At 44.6% G+C, this 18,016-nt stretch overlaps 1 protein-coding gene across 4 annotated transcripts in view; it reads right to left on the bottom strand.

Moving 5' to 3' along the window:
* musk (muscle, skeletal, receptor tyrosine kinase) overlaps positions 1 to 16,331 on the bottom strand; it is a 29,620-nt gene extending 13,289 nt beyond the window's left edge. For all 4 annotated transcript variants that reach the window (XM_048259965.1, XM_048259964.1, XM_048259963.1 and 1 more), the window contains exons 1-8: positions 16,020 to 16,331; positions 11,859 to 11,985; positions 11,182 to 11,333; positions 7,749 to 7,876; positions 7,074 to 7,215; positions 6,011 to 6,135; positions 2,485 to 2,644; positions 648 to 654 (exon numbers count right to left, since the gene is read on the bottom strand). In XM_048259965.1, the coding sequence (XP_048115922.1) occupies positions 648 to 654; positions 2,485 to 2,644; positions 6,011 to 6,135; positions 7,074 to 7,215; positions 7,749 to 7,876; positions 11,182 to 11,333; positions 11,859 to 11,985; positions 16,020 to 16,098 (920 nt within the window). In that variant the 5' untranslated portion in view covers positions 16,099 to 16,331. The remainder of the gene's footprint in view (positions 1 to 647; positions 655 to 2,484; positions 2,645 to 6,010; positions 6,136 to 7,073; positions 7,216 to 7,748; positions 7,877 to 11,181; positions 11,334 to 11,858; positions 11,986 to 16,019) is intronic.
* Between the last annotated feature and the right edge of the window lie 1,685 nt (positions 16,332 to 18,016).

The following is an 18,016-nucleotide window of genomic DNA, read 5'->3' on the forward strand; positions in this document are numbered from 1 at the left end:
AACCCACTGTTTTCATCTGCTCTGCTCTTAGAGGAGAAATTAGCCTTTGGCTTGAGCATCCTGAGCTCTCTTACTCAAGCATGACTATCTGCGGGGCGCTTAGCAATACCCAGGGACAGCCCAGGTTTGCACACACACACACACACACACACACACACACACACACACACACTCACACACTCACAGGGCCCTCATGGGAACAATGGGCAAAGTGCAAAGTCTTACAGTACGTCTAACTCAAGCTAATTAGCTAACTAAAGCCAACTAGTCAAAATCAATTGGCTAATGTAAGACCCTGAGCAAGATTGTAACAACAAACATTGATGAGTCAGCTCAATACTCCCACATGCAAGACGATAACTATAATGTATACAGGAGAGCTTTGTACTGTGCCCACCATTTACATTAGGGCCCATAGTGAGAGAGACAGACAGACAAAGAGAGAGATACAGAGAGAGAGAGATGGAGAGGTAGATGGAGAGAGAGAGAGACAGACACAGAGAGAGAGATACGGAGAGGTAGATGGAGAGAGATGGAGAGATCCAGAGAGAGACAGACAAAGAGAGAGATACAGAGAGAGATAAACAGACAGAGAGTGACAGAGAGATATACACATAGACAGAAAGAGAGAGAGAGAGCATCCTTACCTCCATTCTATGGGGAAGTGGCAGGGTCCGTGGGCCATCACCAGAGCAGGAGCCAGAAAGAGAAGCGAAGTCAGAGTCAGCTTATTTCCACTCGGCCAGGACACAGGCCAGTGTGCCCATGCACTGGGCCCAGTCATGCTGGTGTGTGTGTGTGTGTGTCTGTGTGTGTAGGCGTAGGTGGGTTTGGTAAGAGGGAGGTGTGTGTTTGTGTGTGTGTGTGTGTGTGTGTGTGTGTGTGTGTGTGTGTGTGTGTGTGTGTGTGTGTGTGTGTGTGTGTGAGTGAGAGGGAACCACCCCTGCATCAGCAGGTGTGACTTGTAACAGTCATGATTTGCAGATCCCACAAAGAACCAACCAGGACCACCATGGGTGTGTGTGGGTATTAGTGGGGGTGGGGTGTCTCAGAGGAATTTGGGGCAACTAGCCTAAAATGCCCCCAAGGGTGCAGTGGAAGTGGAAGTCTGGCACCAATTCTGTGCTCTTTGTGATAAATAAGAGCCATTTAAACAAGGAATCCCTTGTTCTTCTAAACATAACTACAAACTGATTATCTTGACTGATATCACTAACACAATACACACAGTGCTCTTTGTGTTCTATCCATGTAGCATAGTGTTGTGCATGTTTTAGCAGAGGAGCCTGTCAGTCTGTTATGACAGAGAAACACTGCCTCCTAAGCAAGCCAACCCAGAGCTGACTGTGAGTGACAGCAGGAGCTGGAAGTGAGGAGATGTGAAATGTCCCGAGAGTGGCCGCGACGTCTCCTACAGGGACACAGTGTCACTACTGCCTTCCCTCTGACGTCCACTCAGAAAAATACACAAAGACACAAATACTCTGACGTTCAGCAGAATTCCAGAGTAACTTCACTCAGGAACCATACGCTACATAAACACAGGAAGTGGACACAATGTGTTCCACTATGCAGCATAATAAACAACAAGTTTGGTTTCAAAACGCTATATCTCCATTTTTAAAAGTCATGTTATTTAATTGTGTATTTCAGGTAATATCAATGAAATTTCTGTTTTGTTGTTTTGACTGAGTAAAAATAAACCAAATAACACAATAACCAATTACAGTTCTACTGAAAATACTCGCATTAAATACTTCATTAAAATGGTGGATATAGCGTTTTGGAACCAAACTCTTCAAATATTGTTTAAGTAAAGTCAAGTCAGCTTTATTTTCATAGCGCATTTAACATGCACAGAGTGCAACCCAAAAACGCTCCACAAACAAGACACACAACAAAAGATGCTGGATGGAGCGGCGTAGTCGCCAGCGTGCCTGTGACATCAAGACATGAAAAAAACATTTAAAAAATAACAAACACAAAAGATGCCAGACAGAGCGGCGTAGTCTAAAAGCAACACAGTGTAGTTGTTTAACCTTAAAGTAACGGCTCCAAACTCATTTGGATGCCACTCTGTCTCACAATAGGAAGGGTGTCTGTCATGACTGATGCATATGTCTGGTATTGCATTGTGAAACATTGTTGTGGCAGGTAGGAGCATGGCCCTTATCATCTGTTTTTGATCAAATGTGTACTCTCACTAAACTGGTATCCAGTATGTTGAAAATTGGCCCAAAGGGAAATTCCTACATAGTGTCACTTTGCCTGTTGTGTGGAGTTGTCAGTGGAGCCCATCTTATGATAGCAGCTCGTCAGTGTTGACCATTAGCTGCTCTACTGTGTAGGACTAAGCTGGCACATCTCACCTCAAATGTCACTGACTGTGACATCCCAACGTCACAGTCTTTAATCAGATTTCCCCGGGCCGGTAGGGCTTGGGCGGGAATGTCAGCCGTGCATGTTTAAAAAGGTCAGACGTACCCGAGACGGTGACCCGCGCTGTGGCCTTGACGGTGTTGGCACCCCCGCTGTGGTGGTTGGTGGCCAGGCAGGTGTAGAGGGCCGGCTGCTTCACCTCCACGTGGAGCACAGACAGAACCACGTCCCCCACAAGTGTCTCCTCCACCGACGCCTCCGAGATCTGACACACACACACACACACACACACACACACACACACACAGAGACACACACACATACATACACACACACACACAGAGACACACACACATACATACACACACACACACAGAGACACACACACATACATACACACACACACAGAGACACACACACACACACACACACACACACACACACACACACACACACACACACACACACACACACACACACACACACACACACACACACAAGAGGCTAGCGTTAGTTTGGACACAGACAACGCAGGCTACTCCCGGCATTCAGGCCAACTCAGTTTTATTTAGCTGCACTGACAATAGGCATTGTGTCAAGGTACTTCACGTAGCCTGAAAGAAATGTCATAAACAATAACTGGCCCTATTGACATTGTCATGTCGTAGCATCTATTTTATGATCAACAGTAAGAACTAACATTTAGAGCATAAGTCAGAAAAGTAAACGGTACAGCATGGGGTAATTAGATGTCCTAGTTATTGAAAAATATATTGAAGAGGAAACAATGTGCTCCATAGAGTTGCCTAGAAGAAATAGTGATACCCTATTTCAGGGATTCCCAAACTGTGGTACGTATACCACCGGTGGTACGCCAGCTTCCACTAGGGGGTACATGAGATGAAAATGGCAATGTCGGAAAGGTGTTGAAATTTTTTTAAATCTTTTTTTTTTTATTATGTTCTCCTTCTTCTTTGTGTTTCATAATGTTGTTCTCCACACTGTTTTTAGACCAGTTGCACATTTTGATTTTGTTATTTGTTGTCATTAAACATGATGCCTGGAATACGTCAAAATAATGTGTTTTTATGTGTCGGATGGTGGGGGTACGTGAGCCGAGTCAGGATGTAGGTGCTGGTACGCAGGAAAAAAGTTTGGGAACTGCTGCCCTATTTAATTTAGTATTTATTTAATTACTATTTCATTAGGCTATTGATTGAATTGACATTGTTGTTTATTATTGCTATTCTCCTTAATGTAGTCTTACCAAACTTTTAATTATTTAATTATTTAACTTTGTATTGTTGTTATTTGTGTGTCGCTTTGGACAAATCTGTCTGCTAAATACCATAATCATAACCACAACCCTGTTGAGCAGAGATAAGCATTTAATTATTGATTTTTACCACTTTGTAGTTACTTAATAAAATGACAATATGAACTGAATGTACTTGTGAGGGAGCTCACCCAGGATCATTTCATAGTTAAGCGATTTATATAGCTGCATAGCTTTGAGTTCAACCTTTTTCCTTCTCACAAAAATGGCTTCTTTCACAAGACTTTACTGTGCACTCGAGATCTCTTGAGAACCAAACATATGCGTTCACACGACCACTGTGTGTCCCAGCGTTCTATATTTAACACACGGAGCACAGAGCTGATTTTAGAAGGCAGCTCATCCGGACGGAGAGAAATGATGGGTAAAATAACGAGCCAGAATCATGGTCACACAGAGAGTAAATTTAATCAGACTCCAATAACTCAGCGCAGAGCATGCTTCTGTGACAGATAGCAAGGCTCGTCCACTGGTGCAAAACTTTGGACAATTTACAACACGCTGCGGGAATTAATATGAAACTGTACAGTATAACATGTCAGGGAATCTTTTTCAATTGAGTGATACACAAAAAGAAAAATATTTTTCATAAATTTTCTAATTGAAGGAAATTTCAAATTCGAATTGAAGCTAATTTCAATAACATGCCTTTCTGTGATTAAGTGTTAATGACATAACATGGAATATTACTGTAAAAACGACAGTTAAGTTGAACACTTTTGGCCAGTGGGAATATGTAATGATGTAAACCAGAGAGAGAAAGAGAGAGGGTGGAAGAGAGACAGATAGAGAAAAAAGAAAGAGAGAGAGAGAGGGTGGAAGAGAGACAGAGAGGGAGAAGAGAAAGAAAGAGAGAAGAGAGGGAGAGAGAAAGAAAAAGGGAGGAAGAGACAGAGATAGAGAAAAAAAAGAGAGAGAGAGAGAGAGCAGCTGCGTGTGACCAGGTCAGCCATCTCTCCCTCATGAGGACCTCCAGCTCTGCAGCTGTTACACACAAACACACACACACACACACACACACACATACCTCACACTCAGCACCCCACAGGGGTCACTCCTGAAGCCCATTGTGATTTAACTTTTTTTTGTTTTTATCAATCATGTGGTTAAGTGGTGAACAATAAAATGATTGAAATATCAAGTGGCAAAGGTCCAGATTGAGTTCTAACAGTCCTAACTGCATCATGACCCTTTGGGGACAGGACTCTTGTACGTAGAGCTGTCACAGTGTAGATGTGCTGTGCTGGGTTTTACAGCCATGCCATGTGCATATGATGTACTGTAGCATGTAGCTTGTGTACCACATAATTAGCTATCATTGAGAGGATATGAGCCTTTACCTAGAAAGGGTTTGTTCCTGAGCCCATCAAAAAATAAATGCCTTTTATGCCATTTCACCGATGCATACTGTGTCGGTCGACTCCTGACCGCACTCACATATAGGCATGTATTCTTTTTCCATGCTCATTCCGAAATCTAATTACAACCCACGGTCAAGCCTGTGCTTATACGCTAAATAAAGTCATCAAAAAGGTCTTTTGAAACGAGGCGTTCCGTGCCATTTTTATCTCTGATCTAACATCAGAGCTGCGCGGTCATTAACATAACTAGGGTGGTGTTAATAGTAGAATTGACCTGCGAATCAAAGGGAAGCGCGGAGAGCAGAGCAGGCTCAGTGGCAACAATGCATCTGAGAGGAGAGGAGAGCAGCGTGCCTCTCTGGTTGATCTCCTTCTGTGGAACTAAAAGCCTTTTCTGAATGCAAATGCTGGGGCAGCTTCAACTGCTACATTTTCTCTATTAGCCACATAATGAAATAGAATACAGATAAGAAGAGAAAAGGAGAAAAAAAACGAGAAGAGGAAGAAGGAAAAATGAAGAGGAGAGGACAAGAGGGGAGATAAAAAGGATCAAAAAGAAAGATAGAAAAGGAAAGAGGGAAAAAATAATGACATGGAAAGAAGCATATGAGCAATCCCAAGACAACAGACAAAACGCAACCCTGGAACCTCTTCACAGGCTGCAGTGAGTGAGTGAGAGAGGGCCCTGAGGACCTGGACTTACAGTGAGTGGGTGAGAGAGGGCACTGAGGACCTGGACTTGCAGTGAGTAGGTGAGAGAGGGCACTGAGGACCTGGACTTACAGTGAGTGGGTGAGAGAGGGCCCTGAGGACCTGGACTTACAGTGAGTGGGTGAGAGAGGGCACTGAGTTGCAGTGAGTGGGTGAGAGAGGGCACTGAGGACCTGGACTTACAGTGAGTGGGTGAGAGAGGGCCTTGAGGACCTGGACTTACAGTGTTGCCGTTCTCCAGCCAGGTCAGTGTAGGGGTCGGGTTGCCGGTGGCGTTGCACTCCAGAGAGACCTTTGTCCCAAAGGGAACACGCTTCTCCTTGGGCACTCGCAGGATCCTGGCTGGGGCTGCACAACACAACACAACAACACAACACAACACAACACAACACAACATAACACAACACAAAGAGACATTTTATCCACTGCACTCAACAGGTTTCAGTAGCACATCTCACCACACACAACAGCTTTGGCACATTTTACCGCACACAACAGCATTCAATAGCACGTCTCAGTACAAACAGCAACTTAATGCTAATTAATGCTACATTTCTTAATGAGTGCATATTAGCACTTCTAAGCACAATCGGTAACACTTTACTTGACGGGTGAGTTCATAACACATTCATAGCAGCTGTCATAAACTGCAAGCATTCATGACTTCATGACTGTTTCATGAGACATGACTCAACATTCATACCAAACCTTTCATGAATGTGGAAGACAGAACGGCGAGAACTATGCTATGAATGTGTTATGGACTCACCCGTCAAGTAAAGTGTTACTGCACAATCCTATTTGTGGCTGCTAACATGCAATTTCACAGGCTTAAATGAAAATGTAAATAAGTATACTGTCAAAAAATATATTTCATATAGTGGGACCAATTATAATAAAGCAAGTAACTTCATATATTAAATATGCATGTTAAAGTTGTATACAGTAAGAGTTTATCCTGGCAGTGTGTCTGTATGAGTAAGTACCCTGTAGGCTACTTCTATAGTGATGGGTTTGGATAAAGCGATCCCAAAGCTTTGTCCGTTTGAAGGCCTACCCTGTACTTCTATAGTGACGGGTTTGGAGAACGCAATAAGACCTACCCTGTACTTCTATAGTGACGGGTTTGGAGAATGTGATAAGACCTACCCTGTACTTCTATAGTGACGGGTTTGAAGAACGGAATAAAACTACCCTGTACTTCTATAGTGACGGGTTTGGAGAATGTGATAAGACCTACTCTGTACTTCTATAGTGACGAGTTTGGAGAATGTGATAAGACCTACCCTGTACTTCTATAGTGACGGGTTTGGAGAATGCGATCCCAAAGCTGTTTCTGGCCACGCAACGGTATTGGCCGGCGTCCTCCTTTCTGATGTTATGGATCTTCAAGGCGCCGTAATCCAGAATGGTCACACGATCGCTCAGCTGCAAGGAGTCAAGGTGTCAAAACATAAAACATGCACGCTACGCACAAAATGCATACAGTGAAAACAGACACTTACCAACAACACCCCCACACGCACATTTTCTATCCCGCATACACACACACAAACACACACACACACTCACACACATTCTCTGTCCCACCCACACACAGACTTATACACACACACACACACACACACACACACACACACATTCTCTGTCCCACTCACCCACACACACACACACACACACACACACACACACACAATCACACTCTCTATCCCACACACACACACACACCCACACACGCACACCACACACACACACAAACACTCTCACACACATTCTCTACCGCCCCCCCCCCCAGGCCCACACACACACACACACACACACACACATTTTTTATCCCCCCACACACACACACACAGAAGCATTGTTAACTGCAGTGATACTGTCTGTTTGTCCAACACAGACACACACACACCAAACCATATTAGTGGCAAATTTATGTTACACCATCAACACAGACTGACCTTGACCAGGTCTTCATCCTTGATCCAGGTGATGTCTGGCTTGGGGTAGCCCAGGGTAACGCAGGGCAGCACGGCTTTGCTGTCGACCAGCATGGTGATGTCCATCGGATGTCTCTTAATCTGGGGCTCTCAACAGTGAAGGTGTTTACTCAAAAACTGAGTTTTACATTTACATTAATTTACATGTATTCATTTAGAAGATGCTTTAATCCACTTACAGCAAGAGATTAACATTCAAGCAGCAGAGGAGACTTTGCTGTATCTGTCAATAAGCCCTTTTTCAAAAAGATTTTCAAGCGAATTAACTCTTTTAGAAGCCACAAAATGTTTTTTCATTCAACAGACCGATTCAAATGAGGTTCTAGGCCTTATGTCCCTGTTAGTGTGCATTTGTCTACTGTGCGGTATGGTTTTCCAGAACAGATGTAGCGAATTGAACATTTCTAGCGAATGTATCAAAGGTAGCGAATGACACACCGTTGTGAGGTGAACGTCTTGGTATGCGTGAGACATTTTTTTTTCCCGCAAACTTTGTAAACATTCTGAGCAGGTGTCACAGTAATTTACCTAGCTCCAACCCTTTTCCACCACATCGAATTAACTCTTTCTAATCCACCTCTGGCGAGCAAATTGATTTAGCGCGACAGAACCGACATTACAGCGATAAGTCTTTTTCCATCACATATGTCACACCAAATTATCTTTTAATGGAAAAAGGGCTACAATTACTGGAGGATAGGAGTACTTATATTATAAGTAGGCTACTAGTCAAAGTGTGGTAGGAAGAGAAAGTGGTAGAAGGAGATACAGGAGGGAGGAGAGGGAAGTGCTTCATATGTTAGAGCTTCAAGAGGCAAATTAAATGCACTATAGGGCCTACAGTATGGTGTCATACATCAGACTAGTTGTTTGATGGGACATATAGCCTAAATAACATTCTTTTTCATTCATCGATCATGAACAGTGAAGACTGTTCTGCACTGACAGGATTGCAGAGGCCAGCGGGCTTCTAGAATGGTAGATTTAGCTTTAGCTTTAGCATCACCTGCTACTACTAGTGGCAGTTTCTGGGTCAAAGCTCCACCGTTTATATATCTAAAATAAAAGGGGGTAATTAATACAGAATCAATTATCTTTACCCACAATGTCATTCACACCCAAAGGCTTGAAATGACTTTCATTGGATGAATCTGGAGTGAGAACAATAAGAAGAAACTTAAGTGCTCCTTTAGCCAAGTGCCACTTCCAAACACCATGTAGGCCTATCTGGGTCAAAGCCCTTAAAGACTGCAATCTCCCAGCTTGTGTTTGACAGCTCTGCTTCATAGCGCCACTACAGCGACACCACAAGTCATGGGAAATGTGGACGTGAAATACTTTCACATTGTCTGCACTAACTAACATTTACATATTTCCAGCTAAAAACTAGCCTGGAAAATCCAGACCCTGGTAATCTAGAAAGGGTCTGGCCAGGAACAATGAAATTCGAGGGGAGGCAACAAGCATGCAGTTAAAAATCTCACTGCACGCAATTGGATAACACTAGACCAGTGGTCCCCAACCACCGGGCCGCGGGACATTCCTAACCGGGCTGTAGCCTACGACATGAGTTTAAAAAAAAATGCATGCAAACTAAACTCAATTTAATTCGCAATAATGTCACGTTTTTACATGACATAGGCCTATATGCAGTTGTTTGATTGCACGCATGTTTGCATTTTGCAAGGTCTATTTTCTTACGTCTGTCTGTCCGGCCTTCAACACTTTACATATTGCCTTCAGCGCTGCGCAGCCTCAGGTCAGCTCACTTCACTTGATCAGTTCTTGGCGAACGGTAGTGTCACACGAAGTTAGCTAAACTGTTAGAATGAGCAACAAAAAATCTAGCAGGTCACTGGCCAGAGTGTTTGAGTTGCGAGAGCCGCTGCAGAGATTTCTTACAGAAAAAAAGTCACCGTTAGCTGCACATTGAGGACTGGGTGTCAAAACTCGCTTACCTGTGTGACACATTCGAGTTGCTTAATGACCTCAACCTGTCACTCCAGGGGAGAATGACGACTGTCTTTAAACTGGCAGATAAAGTCGCTACATTTAAAGCCAAGCTTGATTTGTGGGGACGACGAGGGGACCGGGGTGTATTTGATATGTTCCAAACAGTAGTGGGGGTTTTGGGAGAGACTGAGGCAGGGCCCTTTCTCTCGCAGCTGGTGCGCGATCACCTTGTTGCGCTTTCAAATGAGTTTGAGCATTACTTCCCATCCTCCAAAGATCCACGGCAAACCAATGAGTGGGTCCAAACCCATTTGTCAATATCCCGAATAGTCCTAACTTGTCAAAGCAGGAGGAAGAGCAATTGATCGAAATTGCAAATGACAGTGGTCTTAAGAGTGTGTATGACTAAAAACCTCTCTGGCGGGTTTTGGATCAAAACCAAAGCAGAATATCGAGATAGCCGTAAAAGCGCTGAAAACGTTGCTACCATTTCCCACCACCCAGGGCCTATCTATGCGAGGCGGGTTTTCGGCAATGACTGCAACTAAGACCAAATTGCTAATCGACTGGACATTTCACACACACTGAGGGTGTCACTATCTTCCATCGCCCCCAGATGGAACCTTCTTGTTGCAGGGAAGCAAGCGTAGGGCCCCCACTGATTATATTCGTAATGCACGTTTAGTTCCCATGTTTTGTTCCCATATTTTGTTAAACATGTTCACACTTGATAGATGTAGCTTCAAGTTGTTCAATATTCATAGTTCATATTGTTCAACAATTTTCACTTCTTCACATGGGCAGATTATGAACTTTCAGGCCCCTGGGTCCAGATGTATTAAGGGCCCCCCACTAATTGTTGCTTATGTGGGAGGGGGGGTTTGGGGGTCCTCCCCCAGAATTTTTTTAATTTGTTTGATGTGATTTCCTGTATTCTGGTGCATTTTGTGGATGCCCAATACTAAATTCAATCAGATTCATAGCCTACATCCTGATTTGTTGATATTGAGGCAATGATTCCATGCAAAGGCTTGGGCTTCAGGGCCCCCTGATCTAATCCATCCCTGCTTCTTCAAGTTCACGTTTTTCACATGTTTAAGAGTTCGTTACCTTCACTGTTCATACATAACTGGAGCTAGTTCTTTTCAAGTAATGCATGCACATATGGAACATTGAACCCACGAATCCCCCCCCCCGGTCCGTTGAAAAAAAAATGGGAATCAAACCGGTCCATGGTACATAAAAGGTTGGGGACCCCTGCACTACGTTGCAGCGCTGTCTTCATCAGTTTAGCTGGTTCCCCGGAATGTAAGGGGAAAAAGTAACGTGCATCATTGCTCATTGCCAGAGTGTCGCTAAAAACCAATGAATGGTGTGAACTTAAAATGCTAACTAATTTTCTGCTGAAGAGCCGTGAAGAATGTGAACTTTCACTGCTTACTCATTTTCAGTTGAAGAGCACCACAGCTCTTAGCAGGTTGTCCGATCCAGTTGTTGGCGATGCAACAGTATTCTCCATTGTCAGAGTCTTTCACATTGGGAATGATCAGCATTTGGCCATTTTCTTTGGTGATATATCGGGAATCATAGTAGCTGTGATAAAAGAAAAACAAAATGGTGTACAGATTTCTCAGAAACATCTCTCGTGTTATGAATGTGATAGCCTACCACTGTGATATGAACGTGAAAGGTGACTGCAAGAGAGGACCATAGATCCATCACAGTCCGCCTGAGAGGCCATAATTGTCAGTATATGTCACTAGTAAACATACATGTTGTTACACATCATTCTTTCATCTGTGGGCTGTTATACCTTGTCTATTATCTGAAGCTTCCCTGTAGCCTAATGTTTCCTGTGGCAATTAATCAAGGGAAACAACTTCCAACTGGCCGAAATGTTGTCATGTTTGGTTTTGACTTGGCCAAAAATAAACTGGTGAAATAGAGACGAGTCCAGTTCTATGAAGATTTGTGTGTGCTACCTCATGACCTTTGGGTATTTAGTTTGGACACTACTGACCACCCTCGGCATGGGTGTACAGAGGACAGATTATACGATTATAGTCGATTATAGGGATGAGGAAGTGGAACATCTGAAGGGTCACTGAGCGCACTTACCGGATTGGCTCATTATTACGCGTCCAGGAGACATCGGCCGGTGGGTCGGAGTCCACCTCACAGATAAACGTGGCGTTGTGATCCAGCAGCGCATCCACTGTCTCCAGAAGTGTGGTGATCTTGGGAGCTGTGGGAGTGGACACAGGAGGAGGAGGAGGAGAAACGGTCAAGGAGGCCCGAGAACACCACCACATGCTACCAGGCTAGCAGTGTGCTAATGTAACAGTTAACCGGGGTCATCCCTATGTTCCCCGGGGTCCTATGTTCCCCACTCGGGATTAGGGTTAGTTTTTTTCATTTTTTAAAAAAGGTTCCCCGGTCCCATACAAAGCGGGGAACATAGGACCCGGGGAACATACTGTAGGACTCGGGGAACATAGGTACGCTCCCCATTCTGGCGTGACCATCTGAGGAAGCTGGTCATGCTGGTGTGACCAGCCTGTCATGTGGGATACAGCTGGTGTAAGATGGTCATGCTGGTGACCAGCCTGCCAAGCTCGACATTGTTGGTGTAAGATGGTCATGCTGGTTTGCTAGAATGACCAATATAAGCTGGCATGGCCCGCAATGTAGACCAACAACACCAGCTGGAGGTGGTACGACAAGCAAAACCAGCTGAATTACCATCGTAAGCTGGGTAAACCAGCTGAAGGTATGGTTTCACAAGAGTTTTGCTGGTCTAGCAGGTCAAACATCATAGGGTGGTCAAACAAGCTGGTTAACAAGCTGGGTGAAAATGACCCTGATGAAGGCGCAAGCCGAAACGTTGGTCTAATAAATAATTGCATATTGAAGTTCTGAGTGTGCCACGACACTTCTTCTAAATCCAAGTCTTATTTACCATCATGAGCACCTCACAAGGTGTGCGTTTACCATCATCAAACAAATACGTAACAAGCTGGCCAACCAGCAAACCACCTTAAGCTGGTCAGGCTGTTTTTCAGCAGGGACAACACAGGTTAAATTAAAACAAGACTAAACACAGCGACCGTACACAGGTTGAAAAATACCAAAAGTCCACATCATAGACACTATTGTAAACAAAGAATGAAGCTGTCCAGATGAAGTTTCTTGAAGTGCCTCTGTGACTCAGAGCAGAGGATGCTGGGAAAACAAAATGTGTTTTGGGGCTTTGGACTCTAAAACGCAAGAGTCAGTTTATTATGACTGTTGTGAAATTATGCACTCACAACGAAATAGCTGAAATTCTGGACGCAAAGCTCAGATGTGTGTGACCTGAGAGAAAGGGTCAGAGAGAGACCGCAAGAATGTTTCTGATGGCACGGCGCGCCTGGCTGTGATGCTGCCAAAGGCTTTTCAGTGTTATGGGAGTCAGAGGAAACTGATGAAATTGTGTGTTTTGCTTCGACCATTATGAAACCAGTGGTCATAAATCTATCCTGTTCAGAGGTCTGTTTAGCATTTAAATGTCAACATTAGACACAAATACCCAGTGAGAAAATCCAGTTAGTCTGTCACACAGGTCTGCAGTCTGAATTGAGGTGTGGTTTATTATTTTTAATTGAAGAGTGATAACCAGATATCCATCACTCACTTAAATGTCAAGAGCACTGTTGTCTAACAATAGACCAGGCCTTGTCGAAGGATAAGCGCACGTCTTAACACGGTTCAAGAACTCGCATTGCTCATTAGTTTAATCTCAGAAAGCTTAGAATAACCCTCATCAACTTAAGAATCTGATCTCTCTCTCTCTCTTTGTCCACTCTAAAGTGTGTTGCAATGCTCTCTGTTTATTTTGAATGGAGATTAAACGTGCCAGCCAACATACACAGCTGTAATTCACTCCTCTGGCATTACTGTCAGGAATTGGCCGCCAGCATATGATGTTCAGGCTATTTTCAATACAGACAAAAGCCGGATAATGGGGCCCTACACCAATCCATACATGAAGGGACACATGTGTGTGTGTGTGTGTGTGTGTGTATGTGTGTGTGTGTGTTTGTGTGTGTGTGTGTGTATGTGTGTATGTGTGTGTGTGTGTGTGTGTGTGTGTGTGTGTGTAAGTGAGTGCGTGCGTGCATGCGAGTGTGTGTGTCTGTGTGTGTGTTTTTGTGTGCATGTGTGTGTCTGTGTGTGTGTTTTTGTGTGCGTGTGTGCATGTGTGTGTGTGTGTGTGTGTGTGTGTGTGTGTGTGTTTAGGTATGTGTGTGTGCATGTGTGTGTGTGCGTGTGTGTGTGTGTGTGTGTGTGTGTGTGTGTGTGTGTGCGTTTGAACATTCACTAGTCTTCCCCATGTTGTGTCTTCTCCTCATTACAGCCTGTGGCTGACCATGTCTGTGCAAATGGCTTTGAAACTGACCCGTCATCGAGAGCAACTCATTGTGTTCATTCTGACCACATGACATTGCCCTGGATTCCGCTTGGACACATACGCACAATAGGAAGTGCATGTGTCCGTCATCGATCTTAGGTCAGAGCACACAGACAGACAGACAGACAGTTAGCGGCCTCTCAGAGATGCACGCACACACACACACACAGATGTCTGTCCATTAAGGTAGTTAGACAAGCACTTTTGGAGACATGACTCCACAGTTCTCCAGCGGCCTACAGGATTCTGCAGGGTTCTGCAGGGTTCTCCAGCGGCCTACAGGGTTCTGCAGGGTTCTCCGGCGGTCTGCAGGGTTAAACTGTTCCACAGGAGGACACATGTGCATTTGATAATTACCTTCTTGGCCCCTGTGCCAGCCGGACAACCTTGCTGTTTCCACCGTGCCAATTGGCGGATGTGTCACCTGTTCCTCTCGCCGTGCCTGAACTTCACAAGTGCACAGCGCCAAGTACTGACTCTGCGCTGACCGCTAGGACGAGAGCGCTCATCAAGTGTTTGTCAAGTCAACACACCACATCAGGACTGTGTGACGAAGTTAAAATGACTTGTTGCTTTGGGTGAGACATTGAGAAAACAACTTTTGGCTCGCAACAGGGAACATAAAGGGAAAATAAATGACTCGACAACAAAAAAAAAAATGTGCTTTTTTTATATGTTGGTGCTTCCTGTTTTGTTTTACTTATTTTGCTGTGGTGTGTTGTGTGGTTGTGTTTGCCGTGTTTTGCTGTGTGATGTGTGTTGGTCCTTGGCTTGGCCTGACTACATGTTTGTAACGGCACTCTCATAATGCTGATTTTGTGTGTGAATGGCTGCTGACTCTCTGCCTCTTGACAAAGTCAGCATTTGGCACACATTCCCCTGCAGCATTTCCTCATGAACACTTGTTCCAAGCCTTCAAACTGGAAACAGCTTTTCATGCTGGGAGGTACTAAACTCGTTTCTTTTTTTCCCCTTTCTAGTGAGTCAAGGGGACTCCAGGACTGAAACTACACTTTCAGGTTTTCTCCCTGTCACACGCACATGACCTCATCCTCTTAAATCATCAAACGCACTGTTCTGGATTAGGAACTGAAACATGAATTAGCAACGGCCTTCCACAAACACTATACTGTAGGCTACAACCATTCATGTCGTGCCCACTTGCAAAACACAGGAACTATTGCAAAACACAGGAACTACTTTTCCTTTTGCTGTTTTTCCTTTTAGTTCTTATTCTTGGTCACTTTTTTTCTGGCCGTGTTAAACTTCCATCTAAACGGTCATTATGTGCATTATGTTCTCAGTGGTTGACTTTAGTGGACATTTTAAATGACCCTGTTAAGTCACATCATCTACTTCACCAGCCCCTCTCTAAGCATACTGAGGGACAGTAAGTCACACACAGGCACACACACACATACACACACACACACACACACACACACACACACACACACCCTACAAGTGACACACAGTAAGTAGCAGACTGGATTTACAGGATTGTAATTTGAACTAAAGAACGCAACACAACTCAGCTTAACTCCTTCTTGACACAGTGTTTCGTAATCAGTAGATCTGCAGTAAAAACAGAATGGTTAAATCTGTACATTAGCTGCCCTCTTCAAGGCACTACTAACGCTATCTGTCCAAACACGTGTCCAAACTGCTTGTGGCTCTGTTAATGTAAACCAGGGTCGAGCACACCACACTTCCTCTTAAACGGAGGCCTCCGTTCTCGTCCACCATATGCACACATGGTTAATGTCAAGCCATTGAGAAAAGGCAGAAATGATTGGTTACAGTGAGACGAACGGGGCGCTGGGACCGACCTCTCTGTAGCGAAGCGACGGACGAGATCTGTGCCAGAAAGAGGATCTGGAGCAGTGGAATGTGTTCCAGTAGCTTCATGGTTCTTCACAAGACAGCTCAGCTCAGCACTGCGTTTACGTCTGGGTCTGCGTCTCAGTCCAGCTTTACAATCCCATCTGTCTGCTTCATTTTCCAAAAAAATCCCCGTAGTGTCCGTCAGTCTGTCGTTCCCCCCCTTCCCCCCCGGTCCGTTTGTCCGTCTGTCTTGTCTGTGTTTCTGTTTTTTTTTTATGAGAAGTTCCCACAGACTGAGAAGTACGTGTGGCGCAGGGCAGCCCAGGCAATCTGACGACGCTGATGTGCTCAGGGCTTCTCACCCCCCTCGCCGGGTCCCTGTGTTTTTTTTCCGGAGCTAGCCTGGGTGATGGACAGTGGCAGCTGGGCCGTATCCAACCACAGATATGAGCCGGTCGCAGAGCCGAGGGACCTCTCCGTGCCCTGGGAGATGAAGGGAGGCTCAAAAAAGAAAAAGTGAACAATGACTCTCTTACCAGGGGGGGCGAAGAACAGTGGCAGGCCGGTCACTCACACTGATGAGAAACACTGTTGGAATCTGATGAATCTCTATGTAAGATGTAGTGTGCAATCTAAAACTTTGATTAAAAAAAAACTCTCACTGAGAAAAAGTGATACAGAAAGCTTACAGTGACTTGAACATAGTCATGCAAGAGCATGGGGTCTGCTTAAAAAAACACGGAAATTTAAAAAATACATTTTGTGACATAATTTATTTGCAGTAGGCCTGAAAATTGTTTGCATGCTTTTACTTCTACTACTTATTCACCATTTCCAGTCTAGACTTGCCAAGTCAAGTCTAGGATAATTGAGGATGTTCTGAATTGTAGCTATTACATCATTCCATGAATATATTTAGTCATTTTTCATTTGTTTCAGAGTTGGGATTTTCTCAGCTGAAACAAAGAGCCTGCTTTGGAAGTGAGTTATTGTTTCCTTATGTGTCTTTCAGCGTGACTGAGCACATACTACACACACACACACACACACACACACACATACACACACGCACACACACACACACACACACACACACACACACACACACACACACACACACACATTCACATGTATGCACACACACACACACACACACACACACACACACACACACACACACACACACACACACACATTGGGGCTGTGATTTGGCACATGTCTGGCCCAGTTTGGGTCCGCATGCAGCTGCTGGCTCCAGTGATGTGAGAGCAACTTCTGCGGCTCTCTCTGCATCCAGGCGGCCTTTGTGTGCAGGGCAGGCCCACCTGTTGCCCTCCGCCTGCCTCGCACGCCATGCTGCCGTTTATTTTAAGAAGGGAATGACATTTCATTTTCCCAAGCGTTTGTTTGTGTCCCATCATCCCCTCCAGCCTCGGCCATGGACAGCTTGCACCCGGCACCCTGCACACCGAAGGCAGGGTAGAGTAGGGGACAACACAGTACTGGCTCCGGTTGGGTTACACACAGGCAAGAATGAACAAACACTCCAATTGTTGTGTCTAAGTGATGGACTCGATGAAAAAGGCCACTTTACAATCACTTACAGACATGAAATGTTTACCAGCCTGTAAACATATCAACACTCAGTCAACACCACTGCCCCTAAGGCCACTCTGAACAATGTGACTGGTGCAAACTATGCTCATCAGCAGTGGACGCAATGCTCCTCTTTCACAAGGACAGAGAGAGAGAGAGAGAGAGAGAGAGAGAGATAGAGAGAGAGTTCAGTTGGAAATCAACAATATGGCCAAATTCCTCAATACCTTTGGAATTTAAGCAATGAAGACAAGCTCCCATACTTGTTGGGAGAACACAGAAGTTGTGTAAAACGAGCTGCGCAGCACCTGTTAACTTGGCGTGAAACTGAGGAAGTGAGTGACCCTTCACACTGTGGCATAGGTTATTTTCTATCAATTATTACATTTTAAACAGATGTTTGTTT

This window comes from Alosa alosa, chromosome 12 (assembly GCF_017589495.1).
Source record: "Alosa alosa isolate M-15738 ecotype Scorff River chromosome 12, AALO_Geno_1.1, whole genome shotgun sequence".
In the NCBI taxonomy this organism is placed as follows: Eukaryota; Metazoa; Chordata; class Actinopteri; order Clupeiformes; family Clupeidae; genus Alosa; species Alosa alosa.